We start from the raw sequence: 17,954 nt of genomic DNA on the forward strand, positions 1-17,954 counted from the left end.
CACTGGCTCCTTCAAGGACAGAAAGACAAATTAAATGCCTCCCAAACTGGGTTCAATGTTACATCTGAAGGGGATAGAGAGCCTGAGATTTATATTGGCATGGATTCGTAAACAAAAAACAACAACAACAAAAAAAAACTTGTTAGACAAAGGGAGATGTAACTCAAACCAGAGAGGAGTTCAGAGACAGACTATTCAAAGAGAGAGAGAGAGAGAGACAGAGAGAGTTGGCATGGGGGCATTCAGGAATAATGCCAGTCCAGCGTCAGAAAAGATTTCCTCTCTTGAGCAGCCCTGGGGAAGTGTCCTCCGGCGCTAACGGACTCTTCACACATACACAAGATTTACTTTTTGGTCTCCTAGCCCAATATACAAAAAGTTACCAAAGAAACAAACTTAAGACAAATTTAAGACAAAATAACCCAAATACACCTTTAAATGTCAAAGACGCAGTAGGAGCAAACAGACATAGTCTAATCATAGTTGAAGTGCTCGGGCAGAGTCTTACTGCTTGATGGACGGGTACTGTTTGAGGGAGAAGCAGGAATGCCCCAAGTGACAATAGATTTTGGGCATACACGAATGACTAAAGGGTCTTTGGGCAGACGTACAAGACTAAAAACAAACTTCAGTGTGTAGTTCCACCCCGCATACAAGTGTTTCAATGCTAAAGCATAATGAATCAATCAGTTTTTAACAAGAACTATTCTGGGTAAGAAACAGCTTATCCCATTGGTTTGAACCCAAATTAAGCTCATCGTAGATGTGTGGGGAATTCTAGTTCCATCAAATATACAAACGTTTTAAGGCCCAAGTATAATAAATCAATGAGTCTTCAACAAGAAGTACTGTGGGTAAGAGACAAGCTAACCTGTCAGGTTGACCTAAAATGAGCTTCTCTCATATGCTTTATTCTTTTCCCTGGCTGTATACAACCATATCCTGACTCCATAACCTTATGGTGTTTGTTTGTTTCTAAGTTTGTTTATAAATATTCTTCCTATAAAAAAAATGTACAGTACATCCAATTGACTTGTTTGCAAAGATTGCCATAGCGACGCGTTTTGGCGGGTTACTTTCTCTTATTGTGTGCCAATCCGTTGCCGTTCCGGTCGCTGAGTCTATCCTTAAGAACTCTGGGAAGTCTGTTGCCCCTGGTGTAAGCGTGATACCAAAAGTTGAGGAAGAGGATGAGGAAGACCAGTCCGTAGAGACCGATGATATAGACGAAAATGGGGTACTGGTATGGGCAGTCCATGAAGAAATACTGAGCAATGTGACTGGTGACAATGACAAACTGGATCTGTGGATTAAATGATAGTTCAGCTCAATACCGGGAAAAATGTGGTGGATACCAGTTCCTAGATAACATCTTACCAACATCTTATTTTGTAATATGTTATATCAGTGGTTATAGCACTTTATTGCATATTTTATAATTTGGCATACCGGTAAATCCAACAAATAATAAATCTTAAATTATGTTTTGGATAATAATAATAAGACACAAGAAATACTCAATTTAGCTAAAACACACAGACTGCAAAAAATGACATTTCACTCCAGGAAAAAGGTATATTTTCAGTGGTGTATACAGGGCATATTTTGTGTGGGACGGAAAAGGACTTTGAACATAATAAACAAAATACCTAAGCAAATCAACATTAGCACTATCATCAAACCCTGGACTGCCATTGAGTCTAGGGGGGTAAAGACGTGGTACATACCAGCTGTACTAGGGTGAGATGCTTCTTCCACCACAGGTATTTTTGGTAGGCCGGCCCCAGAGCCGCCAGCCCATAGTATGTGTACATGATGACATGAACAATGCAGTTCAGAAGGGCATGGAAGGTCCCCAGGCCACCTGTGAAGGATTGGAAGTGACTTTTTCTGGTGGATTAAATGTGAAACAGCTGTGATGTGTGTGTGTGTGTATGTGTGTGTGTGTGTGTTCGTGAGAGAGAGAGAGAGGGGGGAAGGGAAACATACCTGGTGCAAACTTCACACCAAACCACCAGGTGAAAGGCATGATGGAGTGATGGTAGACATGTAGAAAGGTTATCTGGTTGTTCTTTTTCCTCAGTACAAAGAAAACCTGGCCAAGAAGGGAGGGTTATTACAAATTAGAAACAGAAGGTAAACAATTAAAAATATTTTCTTTGTGTAACAAACCGTAACCTAGAGACTACTTACAGTATCCAACATCTCAATGAACTTTGAAAAATAGTAGAGCCAGCATGTTGATGCCATCTGGAGATGCAACATAGAAAAACAAAGTCATTCACAGTGGTTGGGTGTTTAACAAAGCAGGATTAAATACTCAGCTGAATAACTTGATTCTGGCCAGTCGCATTTGACTTTAAAGTAACCTTACGTTGAGCAGACCTCAGATTCAGAGTGGTTGATCATGGTTGACATAAGATTGCTACAATGAGACAATACAAACAAAATAATGTTTGTGTAATCCATCTAATTCAACAATTTCTTTGAAACCTTGGGGGCATTTACTATAAGGTAAGATTTCTAAGTCAGGCAAATAACCTCATTAAACATGCCCAGTAAAGTCAGGACTGCCTAGCTAGAGTAAAGGGAGAATGTTTTTATTGAAAAGAGAGAGAGACGAACACAGTGCTCAGCCCCAACTAAAGAACAATGAGATTATTAGATTTTTTTTCTATGGTAGGGTGGTTAAAAAATGCATCTCTGTAGTCTTACCCGCATAGCTTGCGGTGACCTTGAATAGTCCACCAAGTCACAGCCGAAAGAGTAACCCGTTCCCCATCCAGACATGACAAACTACAGATAGACACACATCAGAAAGAGGACACAATTCAGTAATTCTGCCTCAGATGTCAAATAAAGCTAGATGAATGGCCATACTCTTTCTAGTAAGACAGCCCCCCCCCCCCACACACACACACGCATGCACACACTCTTTTGAAGAGACATAGGAGGGATGTAACAGGAAATAAAAGCCTTTTAAGGAACAACTGATTATGTGTCACTTTAAAAGGAACAGGAGGAGGGGAAAAAACATCATCCGATTCATGAGACATAACTCAGTGCCTCTCAGGTCTGTCCTCCGGCAAACTCGAATAACGCGAAATAACAAAGCATTATACAGCACTCAGCAGAAAGGAATCTGGCGAAACGAGTACGCCAAGTCTGAGATTAGAAGATCGTTTTCTCAAAGTCAGCTAAAATCAAAATGCAACCGCAGAATGAAAGGTACGTTGAATTTTCAAGCTGTGTTAATCCCCAATCCAAGGGTGGTTATTAGTTAGCAGTTAACTATTGCTGACAGTTAGCTATTGAGCTAAGCTAATAATTAGTTAGAGAGGGAGGAAGAGTATGTGACGAGCTTTTCAAATGAATTCCCAGTTAAGCTACTGGTCTGGCACACCCACCTCATAACACATGTAGAGTGAGAAAGCAACTACACTGAAGTTATAGATGATGAGGACTTTTTTAAGGTCAAAGGGTTTTCTGTTCTCCATCAGCCGTGGTCCCAGAGAAGTCACAAAGTAGATGTAAGCGGAGATGATGATGGTCTGAGGCAGTGGGGAGGACATGAGCAGCCAGTCTTCCACCCTGGGATCTACACAGTCCCAAAAATGATTAGACTTACAGACTTCTGCTCTAACCTGACTCACAACAGCTTTTTATCTCCCTTAAAACTTTGAAACAGTTTTGTCTGCAGGCCACACTGTTCACAGTGCTGAGACAGTGACAAAAACACATGAACATTGAGAGGTTACTGAAAGACTCAAACACAAAGAACTGTCACCCCTTCACTTCACGGCAGAGTCACTGGTGGATGCTTTGACAGGTACTCCTTATGCAAATCCAGTGATACAGCGAGTGACAGTTAAAAAGTGTTTGCTTAGGATACGTTTGTTCTGCCCTCTTAGCGAAGGTGTTTAACTTGCGATAAAAGCTGTTGAAAATGTGCCCCAGCCCTGTGTATAAATGTAAAAGCAGCAGAGCAGAAGTGAAGTTTGTCGTTAGCAGCCGTACACGTGACTGGTACCAACCTGCATCTTTGATCCAGTCATCATAGAGGCGAACAGCCCTGGATGTAAACTCATTCAACGCCATCTTACCCTCACGTTAGAGCCTGAAAAAAAGAAGAAGAAGAAAAAAAAAGACTTCCTGTTACGAAATCACGCGAGTGAGACCACTCAAACTAACAGGACAGGAAAAATGTGACTATTTTTAGAGTGTTATAAGTTACCAGAATGTGAGAGAAATCTCTTTCGACTGTCAGAAGGACAGTGGATTAAAATTCACTTCAGTTAAACTGTGACAGAGGTACTTGGTGTCTGTAAGTTAACATCTAAAGATCCTGCACTGTACTCCATGGCACTGATGGAAGACAAAATATTTTGTTGCAATATTTTCAGTACTGAATATTTCCAGATTTTATACTTTCATTCCTTTGTGATGAGAATACAAAATAACAAAATGGCATGTGCTTAATCTACTTGCACTAAGTAACCAAACAAGTAGCTTTAAAAAAAGCCAATAAAACAATTTAAGATTTTGTTTTCATGGGATTTTCTCCACAAGTTTGACATCTCATTAGGATTGACTATGTGGTCATTACATGAAATGAAAGATTCAGTGTTTTATAAGTATTACTCTACAATATGTTTCTAAATGATGTCACTGTGTGATGATTTCTTGATTTGTGACAGATTAGTGCACTGACATCCCAATAAAGACCCTCTACGATGGTCTCTACGCCATCCACAACATGAAACTGAACTAAGAATATTTTGATCATCCATCTGAATGTATTTACACGTTTAAAATAACCCACATTCAACAAATGAAACCTCATATGACGTCAGTTCATATTTCCAGTCACCCAACTACAAATACATTCCGCCACAATCTGGTCGTAGTATCTTTTTTTCATTTATAAACACCAAATATTTTCATAACTCGGATCCACGTGTTGGCATATGAGGCTACGGGGTGCAAGAATGGTTCGTTTATAGTGGATACGTGAAAGGCTGCATTGTGGGTGACACACAACGCGCAAAATCAGCAATTCTACCATTCTCCATTCTCTCCAACATTCTCTCAGTACCAAACAAGAGGGCAAGTGTTGGGACACAATAGCCTGCAGTCAGTTTGTGTTAAGCAGGCAGAGGCTACGACAGTCCTAATACTCTTGGGAGCGGTTGGGTAAAAAAAAAAAAAAAAAAATGTATTATGTAGATTGTCACAGAAAATATTCTACACCCTCTTCTTGGGGAGAGGATCCAGCGATTGTAAGCAATAAGACGTAAGCTAACCGCATTCACTGCAGAAGATTTCTCAATTAAGCTCCTCGAACAATGGGCTGCTGTATAGCATTTACTATTACATACCACTGGGCAGTTTCAGTTCATTCAAAACAACCTGTATGTATCTGAAGGGAAGGGAAAAATAAGCAGCAGATATTTATGACAGAGATGGTGAAGGATAAAGATAGAATAAAGTTTATGGTGGAGCAATATATATTAGTATAGCTAAGTATGAGAGGTCATAAACACACACACACACACACACACACACACGCACACACACACATTGACTACTTTGTTATTTTGTGTGTGTCTAAGATTAACTGCTTTGAACCCATCTTCTCTGATCCTGTAGCATGATACAGATAAGAGTTAGGATAGATACACTCAAGGGCCAAAAGTTCACGGGGAAATATTATGTTCCGACAATAGACATAAAATGTCACATTAAACTTCTATGTTTTCTCCTCAATAACTTCACTGACTTAATGTTTAGCCTACTTTTCTTAGACAGTTACAAAACCACAATTATAACATTCAGTATGACATTCAGGTCTTCACAACAAGACCAGAGTACTGTATTGAACATAACTCAAGGAACCAAGTGCATAGGACCACAATACACAGCCAGGAACAACAGCAGCGACTGGAGAGACAGGGTCACCATCAGGAGACAATCTCTAAAGAATCAGTTTAGTGCTATCTCAAGACCTGTCTGTCATCAAACTGATCTGTCTTAACACAGTCACATGAGCAAAAGGACTCTGTTTCTCAAACTTGAATGAGTTGTCATTTTTTTCTCTTATGCTTCTGTCCATTTAGGAAGTTAAACACCTACCCTGTGCACTGATTCACACATACAACAAACTTTTGGAGAACCATCTTGTTCTCGATGCCAGTCCTTAGAGAGAGCAACTTAATGCACTTTCCTCTTAGTGAAACACCTCAAACTGGTTCCTGTAACAGCTGAGACCAAACATGACACAAAGAACAGCTACCTTTGCAGCCAAGGTGTATGAACTTAATGATAAGAGAGAAAGAGAGAGAGAGAGAGAGAGAGAGAGAGAGAGAGAGAGAGAGAGAGAGAAGGCTGATAAGTGTTGCTGAACTGGTTTTGGGTATTAAAACCCGTTCAGGCAAAGCAAGACAGCTTAAAGAATCCTTCCAAGACTTTCTGCAACCTTCCGTTTCCTCTTCCTAAAGACACTAGTTCTATTTGACCAGAGTTGAATCATTATCATGCCTTGAATCATGTCACACACAAAAAGGTTTTCCTCTTTTTCTCCCACATGTTGGTGTATTGCACAAAATATTCTAATAATTTGTACTAAGAGCATTTTAACTCACGTTTCAATGGAACAACACTGACCTAACAGCAGTGAATCCAGCATAGGTTACAAACCATTTACCATGTACTCATCTAATTTCTGGGCAGTTGACAGGTGTTAGATAGGCCATGCAAATTTTCCTCTGTCCTTCAGTTTGCAAGCGCAAACAAAGAGCATATCGAATTCTAAATAGTAGGCTACACGTAACCTTTCACATATTTTAGGAGATACAGATCTTAGGAATACAATGGTGGGAACGTATCTTTATACGCGCAACAATTATTATCCAAAAACCAATACAAGCTTCAACACGCCCGCTGCCGTAAGTTTAACGGGTGGATACTAGTATTGTGACAGGACACACCTTCGCATGGCAGGTTTGTCTCACCTGTCGTACATGCTTTCACTCACAGCCTCAGATTAGAAGCACTATTTTCAGCTCTTTAAAAATCAGACACACAGTTACAAACAGATAAGATTATCATGAAAAGCTTCTACTGACAGTTTGGTGTTGCGTTGACACAGCAATTCGTGTATTTATATGCTTATGGACAGACTGTTAGACGTAGCCTAATCCTAATCATAGCTGGCATTCTCAGGGTTACATTTCAATTCAGTTTAATTTGAAACTGAAGGAATTCATTTTGTTGTGTGTTGTTAATGGTGTAAAAATGTTCTTTTTTTGAAACGATTTAATTCCGGTGTAATGCAAATAAAGCACGGACAAGAAAGACATATATTACTTACCAAAACATGAAAGTTGGCTAACACAGGCTAATAAAGTGATGTGAGGCACAACAAGTTAAGCAAGCTGTGTCATGGTAACGGTGGTTTCTATTAGCCAAGCAAAAGAACAAGTGAAACTCCACAAATCCATCTGCTAGTCTTATATTCAGTCCACCAAACGTCAATAAATAAATAACATAGATGCGACATGTCTTGCGTAAGCATTCTGAAACGCCAAAGGCAATATCCATCGAGTCGCGGTATAATTCAGAGTGTAGTCAAATACCAGTGTATCCGTAAATGTGAAAGAAACAATCAACCATGAAACAATCAACCATGAAATATTTCTGAATAACCAAACGACAAAGTCGGGCCTAAGTCCGAACTGCGGATGTAAACGAGTGGAATCCAACATTGAAAACCCGTAAAAAGTGATTTGCACCGGTGAAAGTAAACTTCACAGTTTTAGTGCCCTATAAAAATGATGTTTCCATTGTAGCCTGTCTTCAGACTGATACTCCGTGTCTCGTTCTCTCAATAGAACAATGAATTACAAAACTTCAGTCGGCCAGTTTTCAATCACACAGGTGTCAGAAGAATAATAATTTCTCTTATTGCAAACCGCCAATTCAGTTTTATATATGCTGGAACTTACTTATTTATTTATCAATGGGCGATGTTGCTAGTAACTATTTAGAGTAAAAGGTTACTACTCTGTATTTCATCAGGGAAAAAATACAAATACATTTTCGAAGACCGAACCACACCTGCCACTGCCACGATAAATCGATATGTTGCCAACTCCTTCACTCACCTGCAAGCACCTTCGGACTTAAGCAACCGTGTGCCGCTCTTCTTCGACTTCTGCCGGTCGGTTGTGTGGTAGATAATTTAAATGGGTGTGACGGAACAGCGTTTAGTGTAGAGAATTACAGTATAATGTTCCGTATTTGCACAAGGTTGCATAGAGTAGGAGGAGACTTTGCCACATTAAATTGACATCCCACTCATAATTGGCCGATTGTGGAACCAGGATGTGCCAAAGCTGCAAGCTATTGGTCGCCTGAACTCCGTATTAGGAAAGGTGATATTGTTGTTAGATGTGAATTTATACTAAGACCTCTAGCATTACGCCGGTGGAAAACAATTGGTCTCAGATCAACCAGGTTAACAGATGTAGTCATGATGTTATTTAAGTTAAACGCATTATACAATCACTTAAAAATAAAAGCCTAACGTTCCCTTAACCTGTCGGATACCTACAGAAAACGCCTAAAAGAAAAGAAAAATATCACTTCCACTAAATATCACTTCCACTAAAAATCAAGTTCTCGTTATGAGTCACAGGAGAGTGAGTATGTTAGAAATAACAGAAATGAAAAATCACGCAATATTACAGATATTGCAGGGTTTTTTTGTTAAGTACCACACATAGTGTAGGAAAAGTCTGAAACAGAGTCGGTAACAGTGGACAGTTCCGTCATATTCCATTCGCATTTGCAATATGAAGAGATATTTTCTCACTTAATATGCAGTCAAACAATATTAATGTTATACTGATTTTTACAGACTCTAATTTCGTACATAACTGTTATAGATTTACCTCTCTGGGGAGAGTACATGCTCTCTCTAATTATATTTTTTCATTTAGTTTGTGAAGAAATCCACTTTTCAGGTATGTATCATCCTTTGTGTGTATGTATAAATTGTGAAGATGCTAATAAGTACACATACAGCAAATATAAAAACTAATGAATCAAATTACCATAGATGGAACTGGGTCAAATGTCACCCAACAAGTGTTTCTCAACAATGATCTAAAATTATACAAAACTATACAGGAATTGTATGAATATGTGGAGAACAAATTGCCTGACAATGTTGCGATCACAGACATTTCCATTTCCAAGTTATTAACACAAATATATGACTGAGCTTCAAAATATCTCCTATTACCATATCTGCCTTAAATGTATTTCAGATTTTGTGATCAGTCCATCATCTTTCATAAACAATTTTCTCTTTGCCTTAAAAGGAGAAATATTTTTATTATGCAAAAAACCCCCAAAAAACAAACAAAAAAACCCAAAACATGTATTTACAATAATTACAAATAATTACCTCGGTATAATTAGCTAAAAAGTTCAGTGCAATATAAACAATGTAAAGAAGAAACCATGATTTCCTTTAATGTTCAGAGTACAAAGAGATTGACATTATTTTAAAAAAGTGTCAGTTAGCTAAATATTAATTATACTCTTATAATCCACTAATTAATACAAAGTTCTTCTCTGCTGTGTTTGTCTGTGTGACACAAGTTAAGTTCTGAGATGGCTGAGATGGGATGGATTATCAGAGAATCCACAAGACAATCCAAATCTGGCTAAGTGGACAAGCACATATTTACTTTTCGTCAATTTACCATTGCTCTCCCCCAGAGAAACTTCTTACAACGGTCTATGTCAGACTGCATTTCTCTTGAGTAAATCTGGGGTCAAGTGGTTTCAGACAACATTGTAAGAGATCCATCATGTTTGAGAATCAAACCCACAGTCTTCGATTTATTAGGCTGATACAAGTAAACAGGCTTTCTCCTCCTGGTCTACAATGTCTGTTTGATTTACAGTTATTCACTCAGCAATTCAAATGAATTCTGATGAATTTGAATTAGCCATCGTTTGAATTGTTGAAAAAGAAAACAAAAACATACCTAAAAAAAACAAAAAAAAAAACAGAGCCGCCTTTTGAGGCCCCTTGACCTCTGAAAGGCACCTTGGTCAAAAATGTGGCGTACTGTATCGATCCAGTCACGCCGTTGGCCGTGTTGCTCGATCAGTCCTCGTCGCTGCTGCTCCAAGCGTCCTCAAAAGCAGGATTGGCAACACTCTGGGTACCACCCTATCAAAATATGCCGTTAGCACAATCCTCACCACAGATTAAAAAACAAAACAAAGACAAACAACAACAAAAAAAAAGTCACAAAAAATGTCACATCACCCGCTAAATCCTGTGCACAAGCCTATACTGATGAAAAACACTAGGACTTTCTATGTGTAGTTTTAACACATTATACTTTCTTTAACGCAAGTCTAGCTTGTAGCATATGCAAAGGACATGCTAAGATCTCACATGCTAAGATCTTTTAGAAGAATGTACAGATGGTATGTAAAGATCTCTGGGTAATATGTAGTGACACAAACACTATGTGACTATCTGCACCAAGATACGGGTCCCCCTGAGGAAACTGAGTGACAGCCACCGCATGTATGAATGTAAACTTGACATGAACTCTGGTTCGTGAATGCATCTGAAAAAACACAGAGGTACATGAGAACTAGTGAATGAGTGAAGCCCGGATAATCTTACCCTGGCGGAGGTGGCTTTTTCATCTTCGACATCAGCGTGTCTTACCACAGGAACCCAGGCAAGAATGTTACAGTCTTTACCCCCACTGTAGAGCTCCTTGGTCCCAGTAAAGATGAGCCGAAACAGGGAGAGAATGCAAGGAAAACAGGTCGATTTGCTGCTTTGCTGTGAGGTGTGAGAGCTAAACAAACGCTAATTACTTCCACATTTTTTGTCCTTTGTCTAAAAGTAGGAATTCACAATCAAATCCTGTTTAGATAAACACTAAACAGAGAACATGAAGTGTCAATCAGCAATGCTATCAGCATACAGCACACTGCTTCCCCATTCCCCCCCTTTCAAACAACAGGTACAAAGCCATACTGTTTTAGTCAGGGTAAACATTCTTATCTCCTTCACCTATGGCTTACTCATATAAAACCTGAGCATTTAGAGGCATGGAATAACATGAATGAAAGCATATGTTTGTGTAAGGTTGGAAATGAATATGGACTCATAGAGGTAGATGCATAACCTAACTGCTCCGTCGCTCTAAAGAAAAGAACGAGAGACGAAAAAGCCCTTGTGTTTTAGGTCGTCTGGTTACCTGGTAGTCTGAGTGAAACTCACAACAATCCACGTTGTTGTAGTGACCCCTCAGCATGGTAACCAGCTCTCCCGTGTGTAGGGCGTACACGGCAACGGAGCTGTCGCACGGCACGAAGACGAACTCAGGGCTGCAGCCCCTGGACACGGTGAACTTCAGGCCTTTTCGGCTTTCGTTGGAAACCTTCCCGTAGTTGACCTGAGGACGACAGCAAGGGCGAATGTGAAAGACAGAACTGAATAAAGATTCACTCTGCTGGTACAAAAAGGGCCACGCTCAAGGTCCCCCGCTGTCTCTGAACACAGAATGGAAGTAGCACAATAATTATAATTATTATTATTGTTATTATTATTATAATTATTATAATTATAGATCTATTATAAAATTATAAAGATAAAATATGACAAAAGAGTAAACTATGGCACTGTAACATATACGAAACTTTTAATAAGCATAAACTTAAACATGCAAGCATAGGTCAAAACAATATCAGAACTTAAGTTTGGTAAAAAGTAATACGTTGATCTATTACAAGCACCGAAACGCTATTACGGGCACTGATACTAATTTTGAAAGAGGTAAAATCTTTTTGTTAACAGGGAGTGTAAGGTACAGAAAAAAAACATGTGACATAACCTTGACAGACAAGCCTTTATCTCCAAAATCTCAGAGTGTCAAACTAAAAAGAAAGAAATTTTTCTCTCACAGCTCATAAAGAACAGCAAAAGTCTCCCAACTAAAGCAGGCCAGTGACTTTTGCATGACATTTGAATGTGAAAAGCTCTGGGGTTTTTTTTTTTCTCTCTCTGTGACGGTGGGTCTAAAGGCCTATTTTTGTAGCAGGCAGGCTGCGTAAGGCCCGTAACCATGTTTCTGATGATTGCTCCGTTAACTGAGTGATAGGCGGCGCTGGAGCAGGTAGAGCCCAGGGCACGCAGTCAAATGTTGTTAGTGTACTTGCACGGGGCATTCCTCCTTTAAAACCTACCAGTGTGTTCTCCCCCGAGGCGCTGTTCCACAACCTCATGCGGTCATCGGTTCCCGTGGTGAGGAGGTACAGCCCGTCTCCCGTGAAACACAGTCCGTTCACTCTGCCGTTGTGAGCTGTGTTCACTAGGATGAAGCACGCAAACACACAGAAATACACATACGGGGTACAGGATTTCCATATCTACTGCACAACCTTATACAACGCAGAAAAGACACCACCACCAGGCTGAAAATGCAAAATCACACACAGATTTCTGACATTGGTCAGTTTGTGATATTGCATCAATTTAACGCTCACTAAAGAGCTGTTCAAATATATTCTAAGCTTAATCTCATTTCTACCGCGGCTTGAGATAAGACAAAAATCTGATTATGTAGCAAAACCACAATAGAAACAAAAACAAATTCTTTGGGGTAAACAGAGGGACAAAATGATATCAGTGTTTGTGACTCTTATACACATATACGTAGGATGTGTTGATTTAAACTGTCACAGTGCGGACTGGACTACAGTGCTGTTTGGATGTGCTTGGCCTCACTGCATTCATCACCATGGCAACACCCAGGCAGCTGAGAGCACAGGTTATCACCTGGCCCTTCAGGAAAATTCCACCTCACATGCCACATCATGGCACATATTTTATCCAGCACGGGGGAGAGAACCACTTCGTTCCCACAACACAAGACGTGATATTAATTTATGGCATCATATCATGCCACAGAATCATATTTGTCTTGATGCATTCCTTCTTTTTTTCAGCAGGTGAAAGCGACCTCTGTCCAACTCGAGAGAACTGAAGTGTCTTTTAAAAACGGTTTTCGCGTTTTAATGAAATCGTACCTGCCTCTGATGAGGCTTTGGATTTGTCCCCATTGTACTGGTCCAATGTAAAGAGGCTGCCGGACGCCCTTCTCACGTCCCAGATGCGAACTCTGCTGTCAGAGCTAGAAAGTAGAAATCAAACATGGTGAACTACATTTCCCATCATCCAGCTGTAGTGACTTAATGTTCCTTCCTCCCACTGGGCATACTGTATGTCGTTGTTGTGTTCTGCGGACAGGGACTATCCACATTATTTAAATAACTGTACTGTCAAAACATACAAAGATCATCTTGCAAAATGTAGTGGAGTCATCACTTCTCACAAATACACTGCAATAATTTATTTCCCCTCTTTACGTCATCCTCTAAGGTGTATTCTCAGATTGTTAACTAATTAATAGTCACGCGGAGGCTCTGGGTAGGGTGATTGCTGTTTGGGGAATTATTTCTCCAGCTGGGTGAACAGTGGTGAGATCCCGACAGACTCATTAAGTGATCTAAATCTGGGGGTGCCAGATGAGCTCTTCACAGTGGGGTGTTAGGCTGCTCCTTTACCAACAACCAGCATCTATAGTCACTCTCACACTGAGCACAGAGACATTATAGTCAGAAGAGTTACACTGACATGACATTGAATAGGACCTGCTGTTCTGACTGAAAACACAGTCACCTTTAACGCACATTCGGCCCGTCTTTTAAAAAAGAGACACATGTAAGTCATAGAAGCTCGCCCATGTCAAACCACTGTAAAAAAAAATTTAATAAAAATAATAATGACACATTAAAATTCAGTGCCGGGTGATTCTGTCTGCAGTCTCTGATGGTTTTGGATTAAAATCACACAGACAGAAGCCTGCTGCTGTAGAGGCTCTGTGGAGAACTGTAACATGTCATAGAAGACCACACACGGTTCACAGTACAAAATAAGACCTGAAAACTACTGAGATGGATCAAAAAGCTCCCTCACAGATTGCATCACAATTGGAAAAACAAACAACCTTTATAGCTTTCGCTAAGTCCAACAGAAAGAGTATACAATTCAGAGAAGAAAAAAAAGTAATGACAAAACAGCCAATCAGAATTCCTCACCAGAACACCCAGCGGCACACAGCCAATCAGAGTTCCTCACCAGAACACTCAGAGGTACACAGTGAAGGTGTAATTGCATCCATGCTTTGATGTCATCACTTACCTGGCAGTGGCCAAAATGTTCTCATAGCGCGGTGACCATCTAACTGAGAGAATCTCCCCTCTGTGGCCTGAGAAAGAAAGATTAATGTCACAAAAAGATTATTGTCACACACCATTGCTTACAAATTTGTGCACCTATCCAGATTTAACATTAGAATCCATTAGACAATTTTTAAACTGTTATAAGATGACAAAAATACTTAGGCCTTCAGTGCACTTTATGACTACATCCATCTCAAATTCAACCAGACTGACTATGGGAGAGTAAAATATACAAAATATACAAATATACACCTCAAATAGGTTCCAGAACATCATTTTTGTTGTCAGTCTATCTGAACGCGAGGTTATGAAAATGAAGTGGAAAAATGACAGGAAAAAGGTGAACAAATGTAGGAAAATCAAGCATTCAAACATTTGTCAAAAACACAAGTACGCAGCTTAGAAAACAGGACACTTCCTCAGCACACTGAGTCCTCACTGACTATGTGGCGTTCACAGACAGTTTTCTGCCCACGGAGAGCAGTGAAAAAAAGGGGGTGGTCCCCACAGATTACTCACCCTGCAGAATGTGGATCCGAGAGCCTGACTTCAGGTCACACAGCTGAACTTTAGGGTCTTTGGTACCAACTGGGGACACATGATACAACACAGGTGACTGTACAGGGATCTCACACTGTACTTAGCAACTGCCTAGTACTATGGGATAAATTTGTTTATTAGATTTGGTGTGAGAATTAACATATAAAATATTATTTTTGTATTCTAGATGCTAACAGTGAATTTGTATTGAGCACTTTCAGTGTATAGTTCTGTACAGTAAATGGAAAGATGTTTGTGGAAACTTAAAGCCACATACATATAACTCGCTACATACTAGAGAGTAGTAATCAGAGATGATACTATTTTAAGATAAGTAAGAGATAAGTATGGAACACAAAAAGAACACAAACACCTGGGCTTGTTTAGCAAATGTTGACATTAACTGTGACTGCGGTTTTGACATTTCCTAATATGACACATGAAGGAAAGTGATTTGTGCCAAAGAAATGGCTGGACAGCTTTTGAGGAACAAACAGCTATATCTATAGCAGCCTTTGACTGAAAGCTACAAAGAATCCACAGTTTGTTTCTTTACTGCATTCCTCTCCAACAGTTAGAAAACATAGAGAGAGAGAGAGAGAGAGAGAGAGAGAGAGAGAGACATACAATGACAGAAAGATAACTAGATAGATAAACCTCGATAAGTCCGAAAATATTTGAAAACTGGTCGATCCTGCTCGAGAAGCATGCTACCACAAATTCCAGACATATTCAAACCAGTCTGTCTGACCATGCAACCCTGTAACCTCTGAACACATCTGTGGGGATTCCTACTTCGGTTCAAAAACAAAGCCCTTTCAGCCAAAGTTGACTTTTGGACACACATATGCAAAAATACACAACAACGACACAGAACGCACCTGCTACGAGACTGTGCTTTCTGGCAATGGGAGACATGTGGTGACAATAGACGTTCCCCTCAAACTGGAACACCTCTGCTGGCTAAAAAGAACATGCAATTTAAGAAATGAACACTAAAAAAATATTTTAGCCATACAAAATAAATAAGAGCAGACATAAGAACACTTTAACACAGTCCCAAACGTGAAGCAACGGACCCTCTAATCAAATACATATAAATGGTTGTATGGAGGTCACATGACTAAAATAACATATATGGGAGTTTGACTTCAGTGTTTAGATTCGGCTCTTCTGAAAATACGTGAAGTTTGTTGTGGTAATGTAACAGGACATCACGACATTGTAAGGATGTATCAGATCAAACATTACAGCTGAGAAACCAAGGCTGGAGACCAGTCAATAGACGTGTTCAGATATCAGTTACAATGCAAACAGAAATCGAAACAAAGCCAACCCCTCTCCACAGTTCACATGGGATAAGAGCCAACAATACAAAGAACAAGGTACTGTCCTTAAACAGAAAGTCTATTTTCTCAGAGAATTCGATGACAAATTCAGCCCTCAAGTTGAGCATGGTCACATGACTTTTTTAACGTAAAAATATTGGACTAAAATGCGACAATATGCATATTTAAAGCACCTTTGGAACAGATTAATCATTAACCTGACAGAACAACGTATAAATAATGACAGAGTGGTGGTTATAATTTAACTGTTCAAATCTTTACTTTTCTAATGTGAACAACTAGAGCAACAGGAAGGTAAATGTAGAGGAGAATGGTATGAGGCAGTGAGTGTGTGAGAGAGAGAGAGAGAGAGAGAGAGAGAGAGAGAGAGAGAGAAAATACACCTTCAGAGTTTCTGTATCCCACACTTTCATGGTTTTGTCGAAGGAGCTGGAGACAAACATCCCTGTGTCATGTGGGTACCACTGAACCGTCTCCACGCTGAACTTGTGCACGTGGCGACTCGACCTGTACCAGTCACCACATTTACCTCTTGTTTAAATGGTATAATATACACTCACTGATAAGAAATACTGCTCTCTCAATCACCTCCAGAAAAGTAATGTATATACCAAGACCTTTTCTATCACAAACCTTAAATTAAATATTAAGATATCAGTTATACTTGTAAATACCGTCAACACCTGTTAAAAATATGAAATGCCTCACTATCATGCCATACTGTACTGAGGTTAACCTTTCACCTACATTGTATTCACTTTTCCAACTGCAGGCATCATTTCATGAACCCATGAGACAGAAACATTTAGTTCATGGTAAACAGCGCCACCTGGTGGGACGTTTTGCTGATGTCTGTATTTTGAGTTGAGGCTCACCTGCCCACGGTGCATATTGCTTTGCATGTGTACTGTGGCTTCTTACTGTTGTTTTCCAGGTCATATATGGCAATAACTCCATCTGACCCTCCTGACAGCATACTGGAATATAAACAACACGCGACGACAAAGTTTTCAAAGGAATGAATTTGAACATTTATGGAAAAGAACGACATCTAAGTGTAGACAAAAACTGACTACCTTTGGCTTTAAAGTTATATTGATTAAAAAAAAAAAACAGAGCCATAAATTACAAGTACTGCGTTCACTATGAGCAAGAATGGTGCGACACGTCTCGTGCTTCTACACTCCTTGCACTGCACAAAGAAAGGTAATAGGGGATTACTTACTATCGACCCTCAATAACTTCAATGTCAAGTGTGTTGACGCCGTTTCCATGGATTTGAGCCACATCTCTGTCAGAATTAAGTTCCAAATTCAAGACCCTAAAAACAAACAAATAAAGAAACAAACAATCAAATTGCACAGAATACCGCCGTTGTTATGTCGTGATAAATCTGCGGGAAAACTCAGACTGCCCCTTTACTGAATAATTTTACTACCTCACTTTCAAGAAACTGAGTTCATCATCATTAGCTACTGCTAAAACATTAAGTGTAAATTGTTTCTTGTCAGACTGAGTTTCCTTTCGCGATGCCACAAGTTTCTAAACAAGCTTGAGAGTCATGGCAAAAGAGATAGTTGAACTCGAATAGTCCACCTCTGCTTTACCTTCGCGTTGACTCGGCGCGTCTAAAACGAATAGGGTCGTCTAGTCCTGTCTGTCTGGCGGCCAGAAAACTCAACATAGCTCCAGATAAAGTGGAGCTGTAATATTATTAAT

The 17,954-nt window shown here is 39.7% G+C and overlaps 2 protein-coding genes across 3 annotated transcripts; both read right to left on the reverse strand.

Annotated features, from left to right (window-relative positions):
• Positions 1-576: 576 nt before the first annotated feature.
• On the reverse strand, positions 577-8,229 carry elovl7a (ELOVL fatty acid elongase 7a). The gene is made up of 8 exons (XM_030772524.1): positions 8,163-8,229; positions 4,035-4,117; positions 3,408-3,598; positions 2,716-2,796; positions 2,194-2,250; positions 1,990-2,095; positions 1,728-1,864; positions 577-1,303 (listed from the first exon to the last, which is right to left on the reverse strand). The coding sequence occupies exons 2-8, from the start codon at positions 4,096-4,098 to the stop codon at positions 1,073-1,075; spliced, it is 867 nt and encodes a 288-aa protein (XP_030628384.1). The 5' UTR covers positions 4,099-4,117; positions 8,163-8,229; the 3' UTR covers positions 577-1,072.
• A 1,281-nt stretch (positions 8,230-9,510) lies between these two features.
• ercc8 (excision repair cross-complementation group 8) lies at positions 9,511-17,919 on the reverse strand. 2 transcript variants are annotated; one of them, XM_030779796.1, is made up of 12 exons: positions 17,843-17,919; positions 17,461-17,556; positions 17,111-17,212; positions 16,619-16,742; positions 15,768-15,849; positions 14,866-14,934; positions 14,306-14,372; positions 13,132-13,235; positions 12,289-12,413; positions 11,301-11,498; positions 10,715-10,810; positions 9,511-10,234 (listed from the first exon to the last, which is right to left on the reverse strand). In XM_030779796.1, exons 1-12 carry the CDS (start codon positions 17,917-17,919, stop codon positions 10,181-10,183), a joined length of 1,194 nt encoding a protein of 397 aa, XP_030635656.1. In that variant the 3' UTR covers positions 9,511-10,180. The 2 variants fall into 2 exon arrangements, with proteins under 2 accessions (XP_030635656.1, XP_030635646.1); XM_030779786.1 differs by having other exon boundaries at positions 9,511-10,246.
• Positions 17,920-17,954: the final 35 nt, after the last annotated feature.

Source organism: Chanos chanos, chromosome 1, assembly GCF_902362185.1.
Source record: "Chanos chanos chromosome 1, fChaCha1.1, whole genome shotgun sequence".
NCBI lineage: Eukaryota > Metazoa > Chordata > Actinopteri > Gonorynchiformes > Chanidae > Chanos > Chanos chanos.

Bases quoted from the DNA above. Each gene is read 5' to 3' on its own strand.
- elovl7a (XM_030772524.1), bottom strand. From the start codon at position 4,098: ATGGCGTTGAATGAGTTTACATCCAGGGCTGTTCGCCTCTATGATGAC. The intron at 2,797-3,407 runs GTGGGTGTGCCA...GTCTATCTGTAG, and splicing joins CACTCTACATGTGTTATGAG to TTTGTCATGTCTGGATGGGG. The intron at 1,865-1,989 runs GTATGTTTCCCT...AATCCTTCACAG, and splicing joins TGGTGTGAAGTTTGCACCAG to GTGGCCTGGGGACCTTCCAT.
- ercc8 (XM_030779786.1), bottom strand. From the start codon at position 17,919: ATGTTGAGTTTTCTGGCCGCCAGACAGACAGGACTAGACGACCCTATT. The intron at 10,811-11,300 runs GTAACCAGACGA...ACTGGGACCAAG, and splicing joins AGTTTCACTCAGACTACCAG to GAGCTCTACAGTGGGGGTAA. The intron at 10,247-10,714 runs GTAAGATTATCC...ATATTTTGATAG, and splicing joins AAAAAGCCACCTCCGCCAGG to GGTGGTACCCAGAGTGTTGC.